Genomic DNA, 15,065 nt, shown 5'->3' with positions numbered 1-15,065 from the left:
TAAAATAATCTCCCCCCCAATTCTTGGCAACACAGAATGTGATCATCATCAAGGGCTCTCTCTGTGTGTGTGTGTGTGTTTGTCAAAGAATAGAATAGAAAGTCAAGGAAATTGGGAAGGGGGGAGACAGAGCAGAACATTGTGGATAAATCAAAGAAGTAGGAAAATCAGGGTACGGCATTGTAGAATCCGTGGGAGGAAAGAGTCGAGATCAGCAGCAAAGTATCACGATTGACACGTGTTACACTTGTGAGCTAGTACAAAGCACTCACTTTTTGTAGAATCTTGAACATTTCTACAATTTTATTTTAAAACAAGTTGGTTCTAATATATTACATTTTACTCATGATGTCTGGTAGGTTATAAACACTCAGTGGAAGTGTATAATATACATATTAGGACTTTATTTTCTTTTTAAATATTAGGACTTTATTTTCTTTATAAAAATGTCTTAGCAAGATCATCTTGGTATTTATAGTCCATACCCACTGTGACGTCTATACATGCTTATTGATACTGGATAACTTTTTTGGATAAACTCCGTTTTAAATGGAACTCTGTGCTCCCAGCCATTGCATACAGACACCTCCTCCCTGTGTCTATGCGGGCCTCCTTCCCCAGCACACACTGTGTTGTTTATGACTGGCAGGAGCTGAGGGCTAGGCATTTAGGGAAGGTTATATTTTATACTCAAAGGATGTTTTATTCCCTGTATGTGTAAGGCACTGTAATTCGGTACCGTGGGGGAATGCAGAGATGAGTAATATTGAATTTTGTCTTCTAAAGCTGTACAGGCTTGAAGAGAGATAAAATGTGGACATAAAAAGCTTTAATGTGGGAAAATATGAGTCTGAAAGGAGGTAGAGATAAAGTGACATAGAAGAGTGGTTTTTATATTATATAGTGCACCATTTGTCAATATCTTCGTCAGAAATGATTATAATGGAAAACTGTGACCTTTACTTATTTCTCTTCCCCCTGTAATTTTACTTAACATCTGATTATGTGTCTTGTTTGGGATTCTTAAGTTACTGTGTCTGTCGTTTGTCTTGACAACTAGGTTGTAAGCTCTTTGAGGCCACGGACTGTGTTTTTTTGTCTGTCACTACAGGACACCTACTAGGTGCTAAAAACGAACTTAAAGATTTATATTACTAAGCAGTTGTACTGGCTTTGAAATGCTTTTTTAATTGCTTAACACCAAAATTCTACGTTCTCTCTCAGGCATTTTTGCACCCCTTTCAAAGATAAGTAAAGCAAAAGATCGAAGGAAGAATATAATCCACTCTCCTTCTACAAAAGCTGTCCCGCTCACCAGGTCCCAGAAAATTGATGTGGCTCACGTAACGTCAAAAGTAAACACTGGTAGGTCCAACCGGAAACTTAAATATTTCCTTCCGCATGTTAATTTTATTTGTGGAATGCCTCATATGTGGGTTGTTTCACACCCTTTTTGCTACCTAACTACGAATCTGATAAAACCTGCACCTTAGTGTGCTTTTAGAGCTCAGTCATAGTTTATGATTTTAATTCCTGACGTTCCTTCCTTCCTTTTCTTCCTACGATCTCCATACCCTTACTACCCCCCAATCGAACCCCAAAGCTAGAGTTTATACCTCTAAAAATCCTTCACAGCTGCTCTATGTTTATCACCTGTTCAGGAGTTTCAGTGACTTGGTTTTTTATCAGAAAACGTCGGACTCCTGGAACTGGCAGCCAGAGCGCATTCTCTGTTTGATGGAGGCTGCCGGCTGCCGGGTTGAGGATGGTTTGTTGCATCTCCCTGTCTCCCGTGCAGAGTGCAGCACGTTGCTCTCACTCCTCCCCGAGTGCTTGGTCTCATGCTAGTTCCCCAGGGCAGTCATTTGACTTCTGCCTTTTGAGGCCCCAGCCGTTTTTTTACCTCCTTTTTCAGATCCTGTTTCTCCATGAAAACTTCCCCAGTGACCCCAGATCTCTTTGATCTCTTCATCCCCTAACTTGCCCACACTTTTATCCACACCACCTGACTGTTCTTTGTTCTTCTGGGTTTTGTCCTCTGACTCCTTTACTTGGGCAGGTCTTTTATTCTGTCAGCAAAATTTGAAGCTTTAAATGGAGGGTGAGAGTATTTTGTCTTTTTGTATGCACTGTAGCACCTAGCACAAAACGAGTGCGACGCATGCTTGCTAACTCATTCATACTCACGCAGAAAAGGCTTTCTGCTGTGATCGAAGGATTCTGTCCAGGAACTTGGTTGGCCTTTCCAACCTGTTGCGTGGGGATATCCCCGTGTAACACTGCACTCCTAATTGCTGTAGTTTAAAAAAATACTTCTTGGCGTCCAGTGGAAGAAGGCCTCCTACCCCAACAGTGTCTTCCCTATTTGTGCTCTTATAAACCACACTTCTGTGTAAATTTTAGGAAAAGCTGTTGTTTCATTTAAAAGATATTTGTTGACCTTTTAACGGGTATTGCATTTAAACTTCAAATCAGGGGAGAACAGACGTCTTTACAATAGTCAGTCTTTTAATGATGAGCTTGGGATGTCTGTTTAGTTAGGTCCTTCAGAAGTATCTTAATCAGATTTCATAACTTTCTCTACAGATGTCTTGTACCTGTTTTGTTAGGTCTATTCCTAGGTCTTCATACTTTTTGAAGCTATTGCAAACGGAATCCTTTAAGCTGAAACCCCGAAGTTCCAGCAGACAGGGAGCGAAAGCTCAAAGGGAAGCCCCTCACTTCTCGTTTGGGAGACAGAACGTAGAGGAGATCCCTTGCTTCTTCCCTGAGTGCTTCCTTCCCCTGTTGGCTCTTCCCCACCCCACCCTGGGCAGCCCTGTGTGGTGCAACAGGCCTCTGGCCCCCAAGGGAGAGCCCTTGCCTCTGACCAGAGAAACCAGGGTCCCAAGAACATGCCTGGAGTCCCCATTAGTTTTCTTTCCTTTTTCCACAGCTTGGCCCCGAGGCAGAATCTGGCTCAGGAGATTGTAGGACAGAGCAGGGGAACTAAAACCCAGACATTGTATCCAGAATACCAGGAGGGCCGCCCCCTAGGGGCAGGAAAGTGTCAGGGAGACCATGGATGGGAGGGAGCTCAAGAAAGTGACCTGACAATGCTGGGGTGAAGTCTCGGGCTTACTCCCAAGTTGGATGTGCTCGGATCTGCCTGGCCCCACGCTGGTGCTGGGCAGCACAGCACCTGAGATGGATCGCAAAGAGGCTTTGGCAACTGAACTGACATTGGAACCACAGTCACAGAAGGTGGGAACTTTCAGCCTGAACCTAATGGGTCGGCTTCTGGCCAAAACAAAACAGCATCTCCATAGCAGTTAAACAGGACCCAGAGTCCTTTAAATAATATTCACAATCGATAGGCTGCCACCCCAAATTGCTCCAAATATGAATGACCAGGAAAATCTCAACATCTCTCAAGGAAAAGGACGATCAAAAGATGCCGGTCCTGAAATGATACAGATAGAGTTTAAAGAACATAATAATAACCAGTGCTCTTAGAATTAAGGGAACACTCCTTAGACAAATGGAAAGTTTCAGTAGAGAAATGAAAATATAAAAAAAACCAATGATGCATGTGTGCACACATGAATGTGCATGTGTGTGTGCGTGCACACACACACACACACACACAGATGAATAGGGTAATCTGAGATTGGTGTATTGTATCAGTGTCAGTACCCCGGTTAACTATAATAATAAAAGCGTAGCCCTAACCAGCTTGACTCAGTGGATAGAGCGTTGGCCTGCAGACTGAAGGGTCCCAGGTTCGATTCTGGTCAAGGGCATGTACGTTGGTTGTGGGTACATCCCCAGTAGGGAGTGTACAAGAGGCAGCTGATCGATATTTCTCATCAATGTTTCTAACTCTATCCCTCTCCCCTCCTCTCTGTAAAAAATGAATAAAATATATTAAAGAAAAAAAGATCCTATATAATAAAAGGCTAATATACAAATCGACTGAATGGCAGAATAACCAGTTGCTATGATGCACACTGATCACTAGGGGGAAGACGCTCAACACAGGAGCTGCCCCCTGGTGGTCAGTGCGCTCCTACAGGGGGAGCACTGCTCAGTCAGAAGCTGGGCTCACAGCTGGTGAGTGTAGCAGTGGTGGTGGGAGCCTCTCCTGTCTCCACAGCAGTCAGACATCTCCTGAGGGTTCCTGGACTGCTAGAGGGCGCAGGCTGGGCTTGGGGACCGCCCCCCCCAGTGCATGAATTTCATTCACCGGGCCTCTATTATATTAATAAAAGCGTAATATGCTAATTAGACCGGATGTCCTTCCGGAAGACCTTCCAGACAAAGCTGGGGCTGCGAAGGCCAAGCCCCTTGCATGAATTTCGTGCATCAGGCCTCTGGTGTTATTATAATAAGTTTTGCAAAATGCTACCTTTGGGGGAACCTAGGCAAAGTGTACAAGATCTCCCTGTATTGTTTCTTACCACTGCATGTGAATCTCTGGTTTATCTCAACAAAAAATTCAAATATAAAGAAAGGACCAAACAGATATTTCAGAACTGAAAAATATACTGAAAAATAAATCCACTCTGGGTTGTTTCACAAAGTCTCTTACCCACCTGTCCATTCAGCTCCTGCTGTTGCGGCTCTGGCCTCATTCCTGGCCTGTGTAACAACTCTACCTGGTCTCTGCTCCAGCCTCTCCTCTCGTTTCCTCCTCAACTTCGCTGTCAGGGTCTCGTCACTCCCCCGTAACTGTTCATGCCAGTCCTCCTCTCCAAACCCGTCAGAGGCTCACTCCTTCCCCAAGGTTCCAGTCCGGAGCCAGCACTGTCCCTTCTAAGATTTTACTCTGACCCAGTCTATCCAGTTTACTTGTCCCCCAGCCCAAACAACTCTTTATTCCAGCCACACTACTCATCCTTGTCTGACTCTGTCTTTAAGACTTTTTTTAGTTCATCCAGAATGCCTACCCCCCCAGTTCTTTCTGACCACACCTCCAGTATTCTCTAGAAGAAATCAGACCCACCCATCAAGACCCATCTCAACACGCGATCTGGTGGAGGCATTAATTTACCTTTGTAGCCACGGTTATTGTCCCCTCCTCCTCTGCTAGCACTTACATCAAAAATGTCCTATTTTAGTTATTCATCTCCATGTCTTTCTACCTCACCAACAAGAAAAGGTCTCCAGCCGTGGGCAAACTACGGCCCGCGGGCCGGATCCGGCCCGTTTGAAATGAATAAAACTAAAAAAAAAAAAAAAAAAAGACCGTACCCTTTTATGTAATGATGTTTACTTTGAATTTATATTAGTTCACACAAACACTCCATCCATGCTTTTGTTCCGGCCCTCCGGTCCAGTTTAAGAACCCATTGTGGCCCTCAAGTCAAAAAGTTTGCCCACCCCTGGCTTAGACCATGTCTTGTTCACGTTTGCGATGCTACAGTGCCAAGCACAGCTCTCCACCCAGAGTGCTTCGTCAGTGAGTGGGACGGAAATGGGTGTCGGTGGAATTTAAAACTGGTGCAACGCCCTAGGTTTATTATTTACATAATTTGGGTCTGTAGAATTGAAACAGGAGTCTTAATAGGGTAGAGTGTTATTCATGAGCTTTTTTTTTTAGTGAATTTTTTGTGGGAGTTGGGTGTATTGAGAGTGGGGTAGTCATTTTCAAAATACCAGTGGCAAAGAGTACAGGATATTTTACTACCTGACTCTCACTTACATGAGTAATTACTCATAAAATTTGTTTTTACCTGAAGTTCGCTATCTAAATAGAGAATCTGCTATAATGAATTTGCATGCACACACCTGTGAAATGATGTAAATCGTTTGCAAGTCCTAGCAAGTGTGCAACTGTCCCATCTCAGCTGCGTTTGTTTGCTTTACCTGCCAGCCTTGTGCATGCGTATCATGCAATTCAGCAGCTGTGCTGTAAATGCTTTCTGTTATTTAGATTCCTTAATGGAGTGCTAAACAGGTTTAAAATACACTTTAGTGATATTTGGGGAAACGGGTTTTCAGGTGGGCTAGGAATGCATTCCTTTCTCTTCCCTTTAAATAATGAATTACTGGCCCCTGCTGTCTGTGGATTTATTATCCAGCATGTTTTCAGAAGTGGATAAGATTTAAGTAGGAAGGCCTTCTCTACTGAAAAAGAAAGTACATTTTTATGTGTAATGATAAACAAAATTCTTTCTTGCTGAGCGTGTTTTGTGCTGTGTTCTAGGGTTAATGCCACCAAAAAGAGACGGCGCTTCGGAATCAACGCTTTCGCTGTCTGCTGGTGAGGAACTGAAAACCGCGACGGAGAAAGATGGTAACACACTTTATAATTCTGTCCTCACAGTTACATTTCATGATGGCACTTTAAGATAATACAATGACATAACTTCTATGGGGCTAAATTTTAAAGTTTTTCAGGGAAAAATCAGTATAGTAAAAATTTATCCTTGAAAAATCCCCTAAGCAGCTCTTGCTCAAGCATGTATATGTTTTTATAGAAAATCCTGTACTGTGATTCTTGTGTACTTACATTAGAGAACTATATTGAGAGCAGAAGGACATTACATAGTGTAAAAGGCTTGACGAAAAGATTTAAAGTTGCCTTTAGCTTTCAAATCATCAGGTGAATAGAGCATGAATGGAAAATTCAGAAGTATTCCTGCTTGCCTTCAGGTTGACTCAAAACATTTAAATATTAAACTTTGTTACCTTAAAACATATTAGCACTGTTGTTTGCATAATAAGATGGGATTCTGCTGTCCCATCTAAAGTGAGAGGTGAGGGAGTGGTGGTTAGGGTAGGTAGTCAGCTGAAGTCTACGGATGTGATGATGTTGTCTTGTATAAGATTGTCACCATACAGTGTGTTTCCTTAAAATACAGTTGCTTGAGTTATAAGGTCTTTTATGTATCAGCTGTCTTGGCATAAACCAGGCATGTAATTCAGCACCAGGTAATCCACAATTGGGGAAGCTAAGGGGCGAGCTTCAGGAGGATTTACCTGGAGAAGTGTCTCATTGGCTCACTTCCTGTGCTCGCCCTTTGATATGTTCCTTTCCTCTCCCAGTTTCAGTTCACCTGCCTGGCTCCATCAGCAGCTTGTCCTCTGCGTCTTCCTTGGAGCACAAGCAGAGCCACCCCAGGAAACTGCACGCCCGGGGCAGTGGCAAGCCGACCACGAGCAAAAGCCCGTCTGCGCCATCCAGGGCCAGCGCTGGTATCTATGGCTTTTTCAACCAGGCTTTCTTGGTGGTTTTTATCTTGGTCTGTTTGTAAGTAGATTTGCTCTTTTTAAATGTGTAGAAGGAACCCTTGACTTCAATCAGATTGAACTACTTGCACCCTCCCCTGTGTTCCCCACGGCCCTGCCTCCCTCCCCTTCGTAAGCGTGCTCGACCTCTCAGCCTCTCGCCTAGCGCCCTGCTCACGCCATCCACCCGTCGGGTTGACTTCCCTTCCCCATGTGTCTGAGGCCTCCCGCCCTTTAAGGTTCGTTATAGAACTTTAGGACACATCCTCAGATAATTGGAAATGTATGGTTTGCTATCTTCCTTATCTCTTCTCCAACATAAACCAAATAATAACTAACATGTACTGTATATTTATTATTTCGGGTACTATTCTAGGCACTTTACGTACCTTATTTTATGTAATTCTCAAAATAAACCTATGGAGTAGGTACTGTTGTTATCCTCATTTTATGAATGAGGAAACGGAGGCTTAGGGAGGGAGGTAAGTCATGGCCGCGTGGAAGTGGCTCCCCCGGGTCACCCTCAGGTCTGTCTGCTGCTTTCTCTGCTGCTGTTTAGTCCATCTCTGTCCCAGGTATCGTCAGCTCTTCCCCACGCCTCAGGGTCCCCAGACCCCTCCTGGCAGCCGGTAGTGAGCTGAACCCTTCCTCTCAGTACCAGCGAGTCTGCCGCTGCTGCAGTGTGGGCGACCGCACTGTGCTGTCGGCTCAGACCGGGCTGTGCCAGTCTCTTCATGCTACTGCTCGCTACAGGACTTGGCATTTTCATGTAATTTGATGCTGGAGCTCTCACCCTCAGAATTTTGTTTCTCACATCATGCATATTGGCTTCCGCACATGCTTTTGTGTCATCCTCACATTTTAAACGCATGCTTTCTCTAGTTTTACCCACTATTTAAAACTCTGTAGGAAGGGTCGGACGCTCTCCTACAGGTTGGCCGTGAGAACCTGTTCTGATGTGATTTTAACTAGCTGCGAACCCTGCCAGCATCTATGCAACCTGAACCTGAGGATTTCTGGTCATAGGGTCTGGATTTAGTCCAGGTGTGCCACCTGCCTCCGGTGAACACCATGTCTTAGTTAATTTCTGAGTTTTCATAATTCTTATGAAAAACATGTTGTAGACTGTGAAGTGCTATGGGGATATTAGTTATTTGAGGGCCTAAGGCTGTTTAGCATTGCCCTTTATCCAGGCCTCCCTCCTCCTCCCCCCCCGGTTTATTTGTTGCCATAGTTTCTCCCCTTTCACAGGGTGACTTGCCCTCCACCCCGCGCCCTCTGCGGGGCTCTAGGCCTCCCCAGATAACAGCTGTTCTGTCTGGTGGTGGGGGTGGAGAAGCCTCCAGGCACACCTCTTCTCTGTAATGACTGGACAGCTCTCTAGGCAGTATTCTCCAGGACTGCTGATGTTCAACAGGCACTTCAGGGTTTAGGTCTGAGTCAAGGTGAGAGGTTTTGTTTCCAATAAGGAAATCAGATGGGGTCATTGGAACCTTATAGCAAGTTCACCTCAAATCACATTCCTATGTGTGTCATTTACACTGAGTCCCAGTGAACAACTCTAATTGTAGGATTTTACAATTGGCCAATGACAGCCCATGGCCAAATCCAACCTGCCACCAAATATTTGTAAATAAGGTGTTATTGGAACATGCCACGCCCACCTGTCTATGTCAGCTTTTGTGCTACAACAGCAGAGCTGAGTCGTCGTGACAAAGTCAAAAGCACTTACTCTCCAGCCTCTGTTCTCGGAGAGGGTGCCACCGGGCAGTCTGGACAGAGTTGCTCAGGAATTGTGTGTGTTCAGTTCCCACGGCCAGAGTTTTCTCAGGCAGCTCTTCACATCTCCCTGAGTAGCTTGACCTCACACGGGAACAGAACTATAGATCGGTGATCTTCAACCAGTGTACCACAAGAACTTGTAAAATATGCAATTCCTGACTACTTAGTCAGGGGCACTGACCTCTTTTCCTTTAGTTGTCAAATAAAAAAATGACAACAGCCAACACAACAATGGTGTGAAGGAATCAAAATTACATCTATTTTTTTTTTTTGTTCAGATCGGCAAAAAATATGTTTTGGCGTGCCGCAGAATTTTAGTAATTAGCTTATGTGTGCCAGGGGATGAAAAGGTTGGAACTCGCTGCTGTAGACGATTTATAATGAAAGGCATTGTAAATCAAAATCTCCAGCCAACTGGACTGGTTAGAATACAGAGTGATATTTTGGCTAATGTGTTTTCTTATTTTTTCCCTTTTGTTTTTTCTCTTCTTTTCCTGCCCTAACCCCTTCCTCCCACCAACCGATGACACAGGTTTGAAATCTTCAGCAACATCTGGAGCAAATAGTACCCGCCGCGCGGGGGAGCTCCAGCTGGGGGACAGGGTGCTGGTGGTTGGCCAGCGGATCGGCACCATCAGGTTTTTCGGGACGACGAACTTTGCTCCAGGTAACTCGTGTGCGCAGCCTTCGTTCCGCCTGAATTCTGTAGGGTCCAGAAGGCTTAACACGTCACATGCGATGACAGAGAATTTCTGAGGAACATTGGTAGCTGTGGCGCAGGGAATGCACAACAACGATTGAAACGCAGACTGTTTGTACCCAGGTTGACTGTTATCCATACATTTTCTTGCCGATAGTGTTTGAAGTGGCTGTCACTCTCCGGCCTCACTCCCACTGACTGCCGAGTGTGCTCAACGACAGAGCAGACACGTTAGCATTAGGTTAGGCTGAGGATCATCTTGAAAACGAGCAGATGACGAGTTCACTGCACAGAGCTTGTATCAGAGAAAGGCAAGCAAGGTGCACAGGAAAAGGACGAAGCTTTTGCGTGCCCGGGACCTTAGGAACGTGTGTGTGTGTTTCTCTATTAATTCCCATCTAGACTTCTGTGGGGATTCCAGAAGAAAGGCTATTTTCCTTTTGCATTTCCAGTGACTGAAATTTCAGGGGGAAGCCAGCTGAGTGAAACCACGTTCGTGTGTGTAAGTAGCAATGTGCTGCTTTGACACATGGTGGCATCGCTGCATGGAGGGACCAGGTTGCCTAGGACAATGCTTTTTTAGAATGTCTGTAGCAGCCTGTGAAGGCTCTGAGATTTTACCCCATTTGCAAGCTAACCAGGTAGATTGCCATGGTTGCCTGGGTGCTGGCAGACAATGGGGCTCCTGGGTCAGAGACAGAGGACTTCAGTGCTCACAACAATAGCAGGAGCCAGGGTCACCTCTTTTTTTTTTTTTTTTTTTTTTTTTGCAATTGTTCCCTGGGCCCCAGTTTCGAAGGTGAGGTAGGGGGCCAGGTGACACTGCACACCCAGTGGTTTACGCTCTGGGAGAGGAGCTGTGAGCTTAAGGAACCTGCACCTTCACACCAACAGTAAGCGCCTGTCCTTCGCTACGGGGGAGACTCTGTCTGTCCCTCCACGCCTGTCCTCTGTACAGACTCCCATGGAAAGCCAGTTAGTGCCTCCGTCCACGGAACATGCAGAAGCACGAGAGCGCCCTGCAGCATTGTCTCCCCACACATTCTTGTTTCAGTAACGTCACTTGTAATTGCAGTCCAACTAATTGATTTGAGAGGGGCCATATGCTTTATAATTCATGTTTCTCTTAGGCCTCCAGGTAGTAATTGAGCATAGTTAGGATGTTCTCAATACAGTTTTCAAAAACTCAGTAATCCCAAAGGTAGGTTGATTTTCACAATCCCGTATGTCTTTTGAGTTTCCTTTCTGTGGTTATGTTAGACAAGGCTGGCGTGGTTTGATTTGCTGGATGCAGTTCATCGTTTAGTTTGACTTTCAATTTTTAAATTCCTAATGGGAAGCATTTAGAAATCTGGGAAGTAATAAGCAAATATAATAAAAGTTAGACACCTCTTTGTTAAAGTCATTCTGCCTTTTAGAAAGTAGTAGCATAGATTTCTCGTGGCATCAGAAGTTACGCCATTCAGTTCTCTGGAGCAGTGGCTATAGCTCGGCGTTTTATAGACGACACGATCTAGCCCGGAGAGGGTCTTGTTTAGCCTCCTTAGCATTTGAATCAGTGCCACCTCTGAAAGAGTATTGTCTTTTAAATGGGAATATTGGCTTTTAAATCTGTTCCTCACCACAACCTGACAATGTGTAGTCACTGTTATTAACACTTGTCATAATGCCTTTTTTTTTGGTGTGTTACGCATTCTCAAGAACTATATTGTAAGCATGTAGTAGTTGCATGGTATATTATCGGTAAAAAGGGAAAATGCAAAAAATTATGTAGGAAAACATCAACGGCAGAAGGAAGTAAAACTTGGAAAATTCCAACTCTGGCACTCAGAGAAATAACAGCGGCCACCAGGTGAGCCTGGCTAGTGACGTTCCGAAATGTGATGACCTGTTCCAGGGCATTAGTTACAGCCAAGCAGTAGGTTTGCATACATTGCTCTGTGCTTGTGCATAGTAGGACTGTTTAATACAAAACGGTCATGCAATTAATCTTTCCAACCCAAACTACGGAAATGAGCTCAAGTAGAAGAGGGAAAAATACTAAGAACTTCCAGGTTGTCTTTTTAGACATTGTATAATTGTCTCTTTGAACTAGTAATTGGAAGGAAACAATATTTTTGTATTTGGGAATTTATAAGTTGCAATAAATTTCTCAATATCTATATCCTTATTTTTTTATTTGATACTGATTGTAAGGAACCAAATACAATTAGTACTAAATTCTCCTTTTTAATAAAAAAAATGGATTTTTTGGTACTTTTAACTGGTCTGAGTCACCCTCAATTTGAGAATCATTAGGAGCATTTGTCCACTTACCTAATATTTACCACCCGACTGTCATTTTAGGCTCTAGAAAAGGAAATCCTATGACTTTGCTCAGAGGAGACCCTTTTAAATACGTAAAAGCCTTTTAGAAAATCCTTCCTCTTAGATAACCTGAATCTTTTCATTTAGATTAAAAAGAATATTTCTTTTCACCCTGAGTGGGGAAAAACAGAAAGAAAAAGAAGAGTTACCATGATGTCTAACCACGTTTTTCATTTGATTTGTGTCCTCCTGTAATTATTGAAGAGCTGTTTGTGGTGCTCTAACAGTGGGAGTAAAATGAAGAGTTGCTGGTTCCTTTACCCATCTCAGTACTGACACAGCCCATGTCCCCCAGCACAGGACAAGCTCTGGTCATCACAGCCCTCAGACACGTTTTGGTCGTACTCCTTGCATTATAGCCAATCTTGCCAAATTCGTGTTTGCATTTTAGCTTTCTCTCTTAATGTGCAACTCTGCAGTGAAGCTTTGTAAAACGTTTTTTTCCCTGTTCGTTTTCAACTTTTCCAATGTTATCCTTAGGCAGCTGAACAATCATGACGATCATTCCTCATTTCGGTCATGTGTGAAGCTGCGGAACCATCTAGACTTTGGGTTTGGGTAACAGCATAGCTGCTTTGGCTACAGTGCAGATGCCGTTAAAGCCACCCATTCTCATTCCAGGACAGTGGTACGGGATAGAGCTTGAGAAGCCGCACGGCAAGAATGACGGCTCCGTCGGCGGCGTGCAGTATTTTAGTTGTTCTCCAAGATATGGAATATTTGCTCCCCCATCCAGGGTACAAAGGTGAGGAAGAATGGAATTCATGTTTATTCACAAGAACTTGTAATTTGCCATGGTTTATAGTTAGAGTCCCTAATTTTATATTGAAGACGTGCACCGATTATGCTCCTGTCTTCTTTCAGGGGGTTAACCAGCCACTGCCTTCAGAGAGGAGGCTCATGGAAAGCTAAATTTGCTTTGCTGAAGATTTGCAATTTTAAAATCCTCCTTTATTCCTCATTTGCAAACCCTATGAGTACGTGCAGGCTATTAGAAGTGGCGTTTGCAGCGAACACTGGGAGCAGCGAGCTTAATCTGGCATGCAAACAAAAGTGAAAATGCTCTCTGATTGCTCCAGGCGCCCCATTCATCCTCCTGCAAACCTAATGGGACCAAAACGGCTTTTCCTCTGATTTCTTTCGTTTTCACAAAAATAGATAGGCCGTAGATCTTCGGGGGAAGTGAAGCTTCAAGTATTTATGTGTAATATACCTCCTCAGTGGCTCCTCTTAGCATAGTACACTTTTGTACCAGCTCACTCTGGTTTCAAAAAATCAGGCTGAACAGAAATCAAGTCGTCATGAAATTCCAGGTGCCGTTTTAGAATGACTTAGGTGCTAAAAGAGGTTGGTTTGGTGGGAAGTGGGTTGCTAATCTTAAGTAGGAAATAACATCTGTGGTATAACCACATTCACGAGGTAGGTCTGCAGTTACACCATGGGAGTCTCCTCCAGTTCACATCCAGCTAGACTATGTGACCACCTCCTGGCACGTTTAACAGTTTTTATATCCATTTGCTTTTCTCACTCTATTTTTCATACTGAATAATGACTTACAATTTTTGTATTAATTTTCTTCTATGATGTACTTGATATAATTTTCTTATTATTTATGACTAGAGGCCCAGTGCATGAAATTTGTGTACTGAGGAGGGTACCTCAGCCCAGCCTGCGCCCTCTTGCAGTCCGGGAGCCCTCAGGGGATGCAGTCGGACATCCTTAGCACTGCTGTGGAGGCAGGAGGGGTTCCCGCCACTGCCACTGTGCTTGCCAGCTGTGAGCCTGGCTTCTAGCTGAGTGGTGCTCCCCCTGTGGAGTGCACTGACCATCAGGGGCAGCTCCTGAATTGAGCGTCTGCCCCCTGGTGGTCAGTAAGCGTCATAACGACTGGTCGTTTCACCACCACACCAAAACTGGCTCTCTGACATCCCCCGAGGGGTCCCAGAATGCAAGAGGGTGCAGCCAGGCCAAGGGACCCCACCGGTGCATGATCAAGGCTGGGGAGAGACATGGGAGGTTGGCCAGCCGGGGAGGGGCCTCAGGAGAGCTCCAGAGAGTGTCTGGCCCCTATCAATCTGTGTACCCCAGCAGCAAGTTCACCTACTGGTCAGAGCGTCTGCCCCCAAGTGGTCAGTGCACGTCATAGCAACTAGTTGACCAGTCAACTGTCTGCCCCCTGGTGGTCAGTGCATGTCATAGCAAGCAGTTGAGCAGCCTTAGCATATCATTAGCATATTGCACTTGGATTGGTTGAATGGCCACCTGGATGACCAGACACTTAGCATATTAGGCTTTTAGTATATAGGATAATATAGCATTTAATATATGCTTTCCAGTTTATAAAGTGTCTTCAATTAAATGTTGCTTTATTTGACCCTAATAAGTATTTGGTCAGCTGAGTTGGGAAATTGCAGGAGCTAATCCATTCATTTACTGAGCATTTAATGAGCAGTGGCTCTGTGCAGTGCACGTTATTATAAGCATTCCCATATTGCAAGTGAAGAAGCGTAGAAGAGATAAAGTAATTCCGCTGAAGCCTTATAGCTAGTGTAGGGGAGGAGAACTTCCTCCATGCTTAGGATCAGTAGCTGGACTGGGGTGGGGGTCTGTGAATTAAACTGACAGCAGATAGGTTAACAGGAGAAAAGATATTATAAGTTTATTAGATTTTATATTTATATGCACGGGGCATCACAGAAAGAAATGAATATCCAAAGGAGTGGCGATTGGAGCATTATAGAGCATCTTAATAGCACAGGAGGCAGGGAAGGCTACTCATGAGAGAGCAAGTGATTGTTAGGAAAGGTGAATGGGCACTGAGGAAAACGGACAGGAGGTAGGAGGGTTTGTGCCAATGTCTGTCCAGGTTTGTAGTTTGTGAGGATGTCTGTCTGGGTGTGGTGTCGACTCTAGGCTCCTCTCCTGGGCTACGAGTCGGTCTTCTCTGCTTGGTGAAACTCCTGGGGAGGGGATTTACCACAACCGAGTTCTGTGTTTGGAGGAC

At 44.5% G+C, this 15,065-nt stretch overlaps 1 protein-coding gene across 6 annotated transcripts in view; it reads left to right on the top strand.

Moving 5' to 3' along the window:
• The window catches only part of CLIP4 (CAP-Gly domain containing linker protein family member 4), a 53,598-nt gene that overhangs the window by 28,506 nt on the left and 10,027 nt on the right, over window positions 1-15,065 (top strand). For 5 of the 6 annotated variants that reach the window (XM_036334986.1, XM_036334988.1, XM_036334987.1 and 2 more), the window contains exons 9-13: window positions 1,225-1,365; window positions 6,188-6,277; window positions 7,030-7,179; window positions 9,527-9,661; window positions 12,683-12,806. In XM_036334986.1, the coding sequence (XP_036190879.1) occupies window positions 1,225-1,365; window positions 6,188-6,277; window positions 7,030-7,179; window positions 9,527-9,661; window positions 12,683-12,806 (640 nt within the window). The remainder of the gene's footprint in view (window positions 1-1,224; window positions 1,366-6,187; window positions 6,278-7,029; window positions 7,180-9,526; window positions 9,662-12,682; window positions 12,807-15,065) is intronic. The other variant, XM_036334990.1, reaches the window with a different exon arrangement.

This window comes from Myotis myotis, unplaced genomic scaffold (assembly GCF_014108235.1).
Source record: "Myotis myotis isolate mMyoMyo1 unplaced genomic scaffold, mMyoMyo1.p scaffold_m19_p_14, whole genome shotgun sequence".
NCBI lineage: Eukaryota > Metazoa > Chordata > Mammalia > Chiroptera > Vespertilionidae > Myotis > Myotis myotis.
The sequence above is the reverse complement of the archived record's forward strand: the minus strand, read 5'-3'. Positions and strand labels throughout refer to the sequence as shown.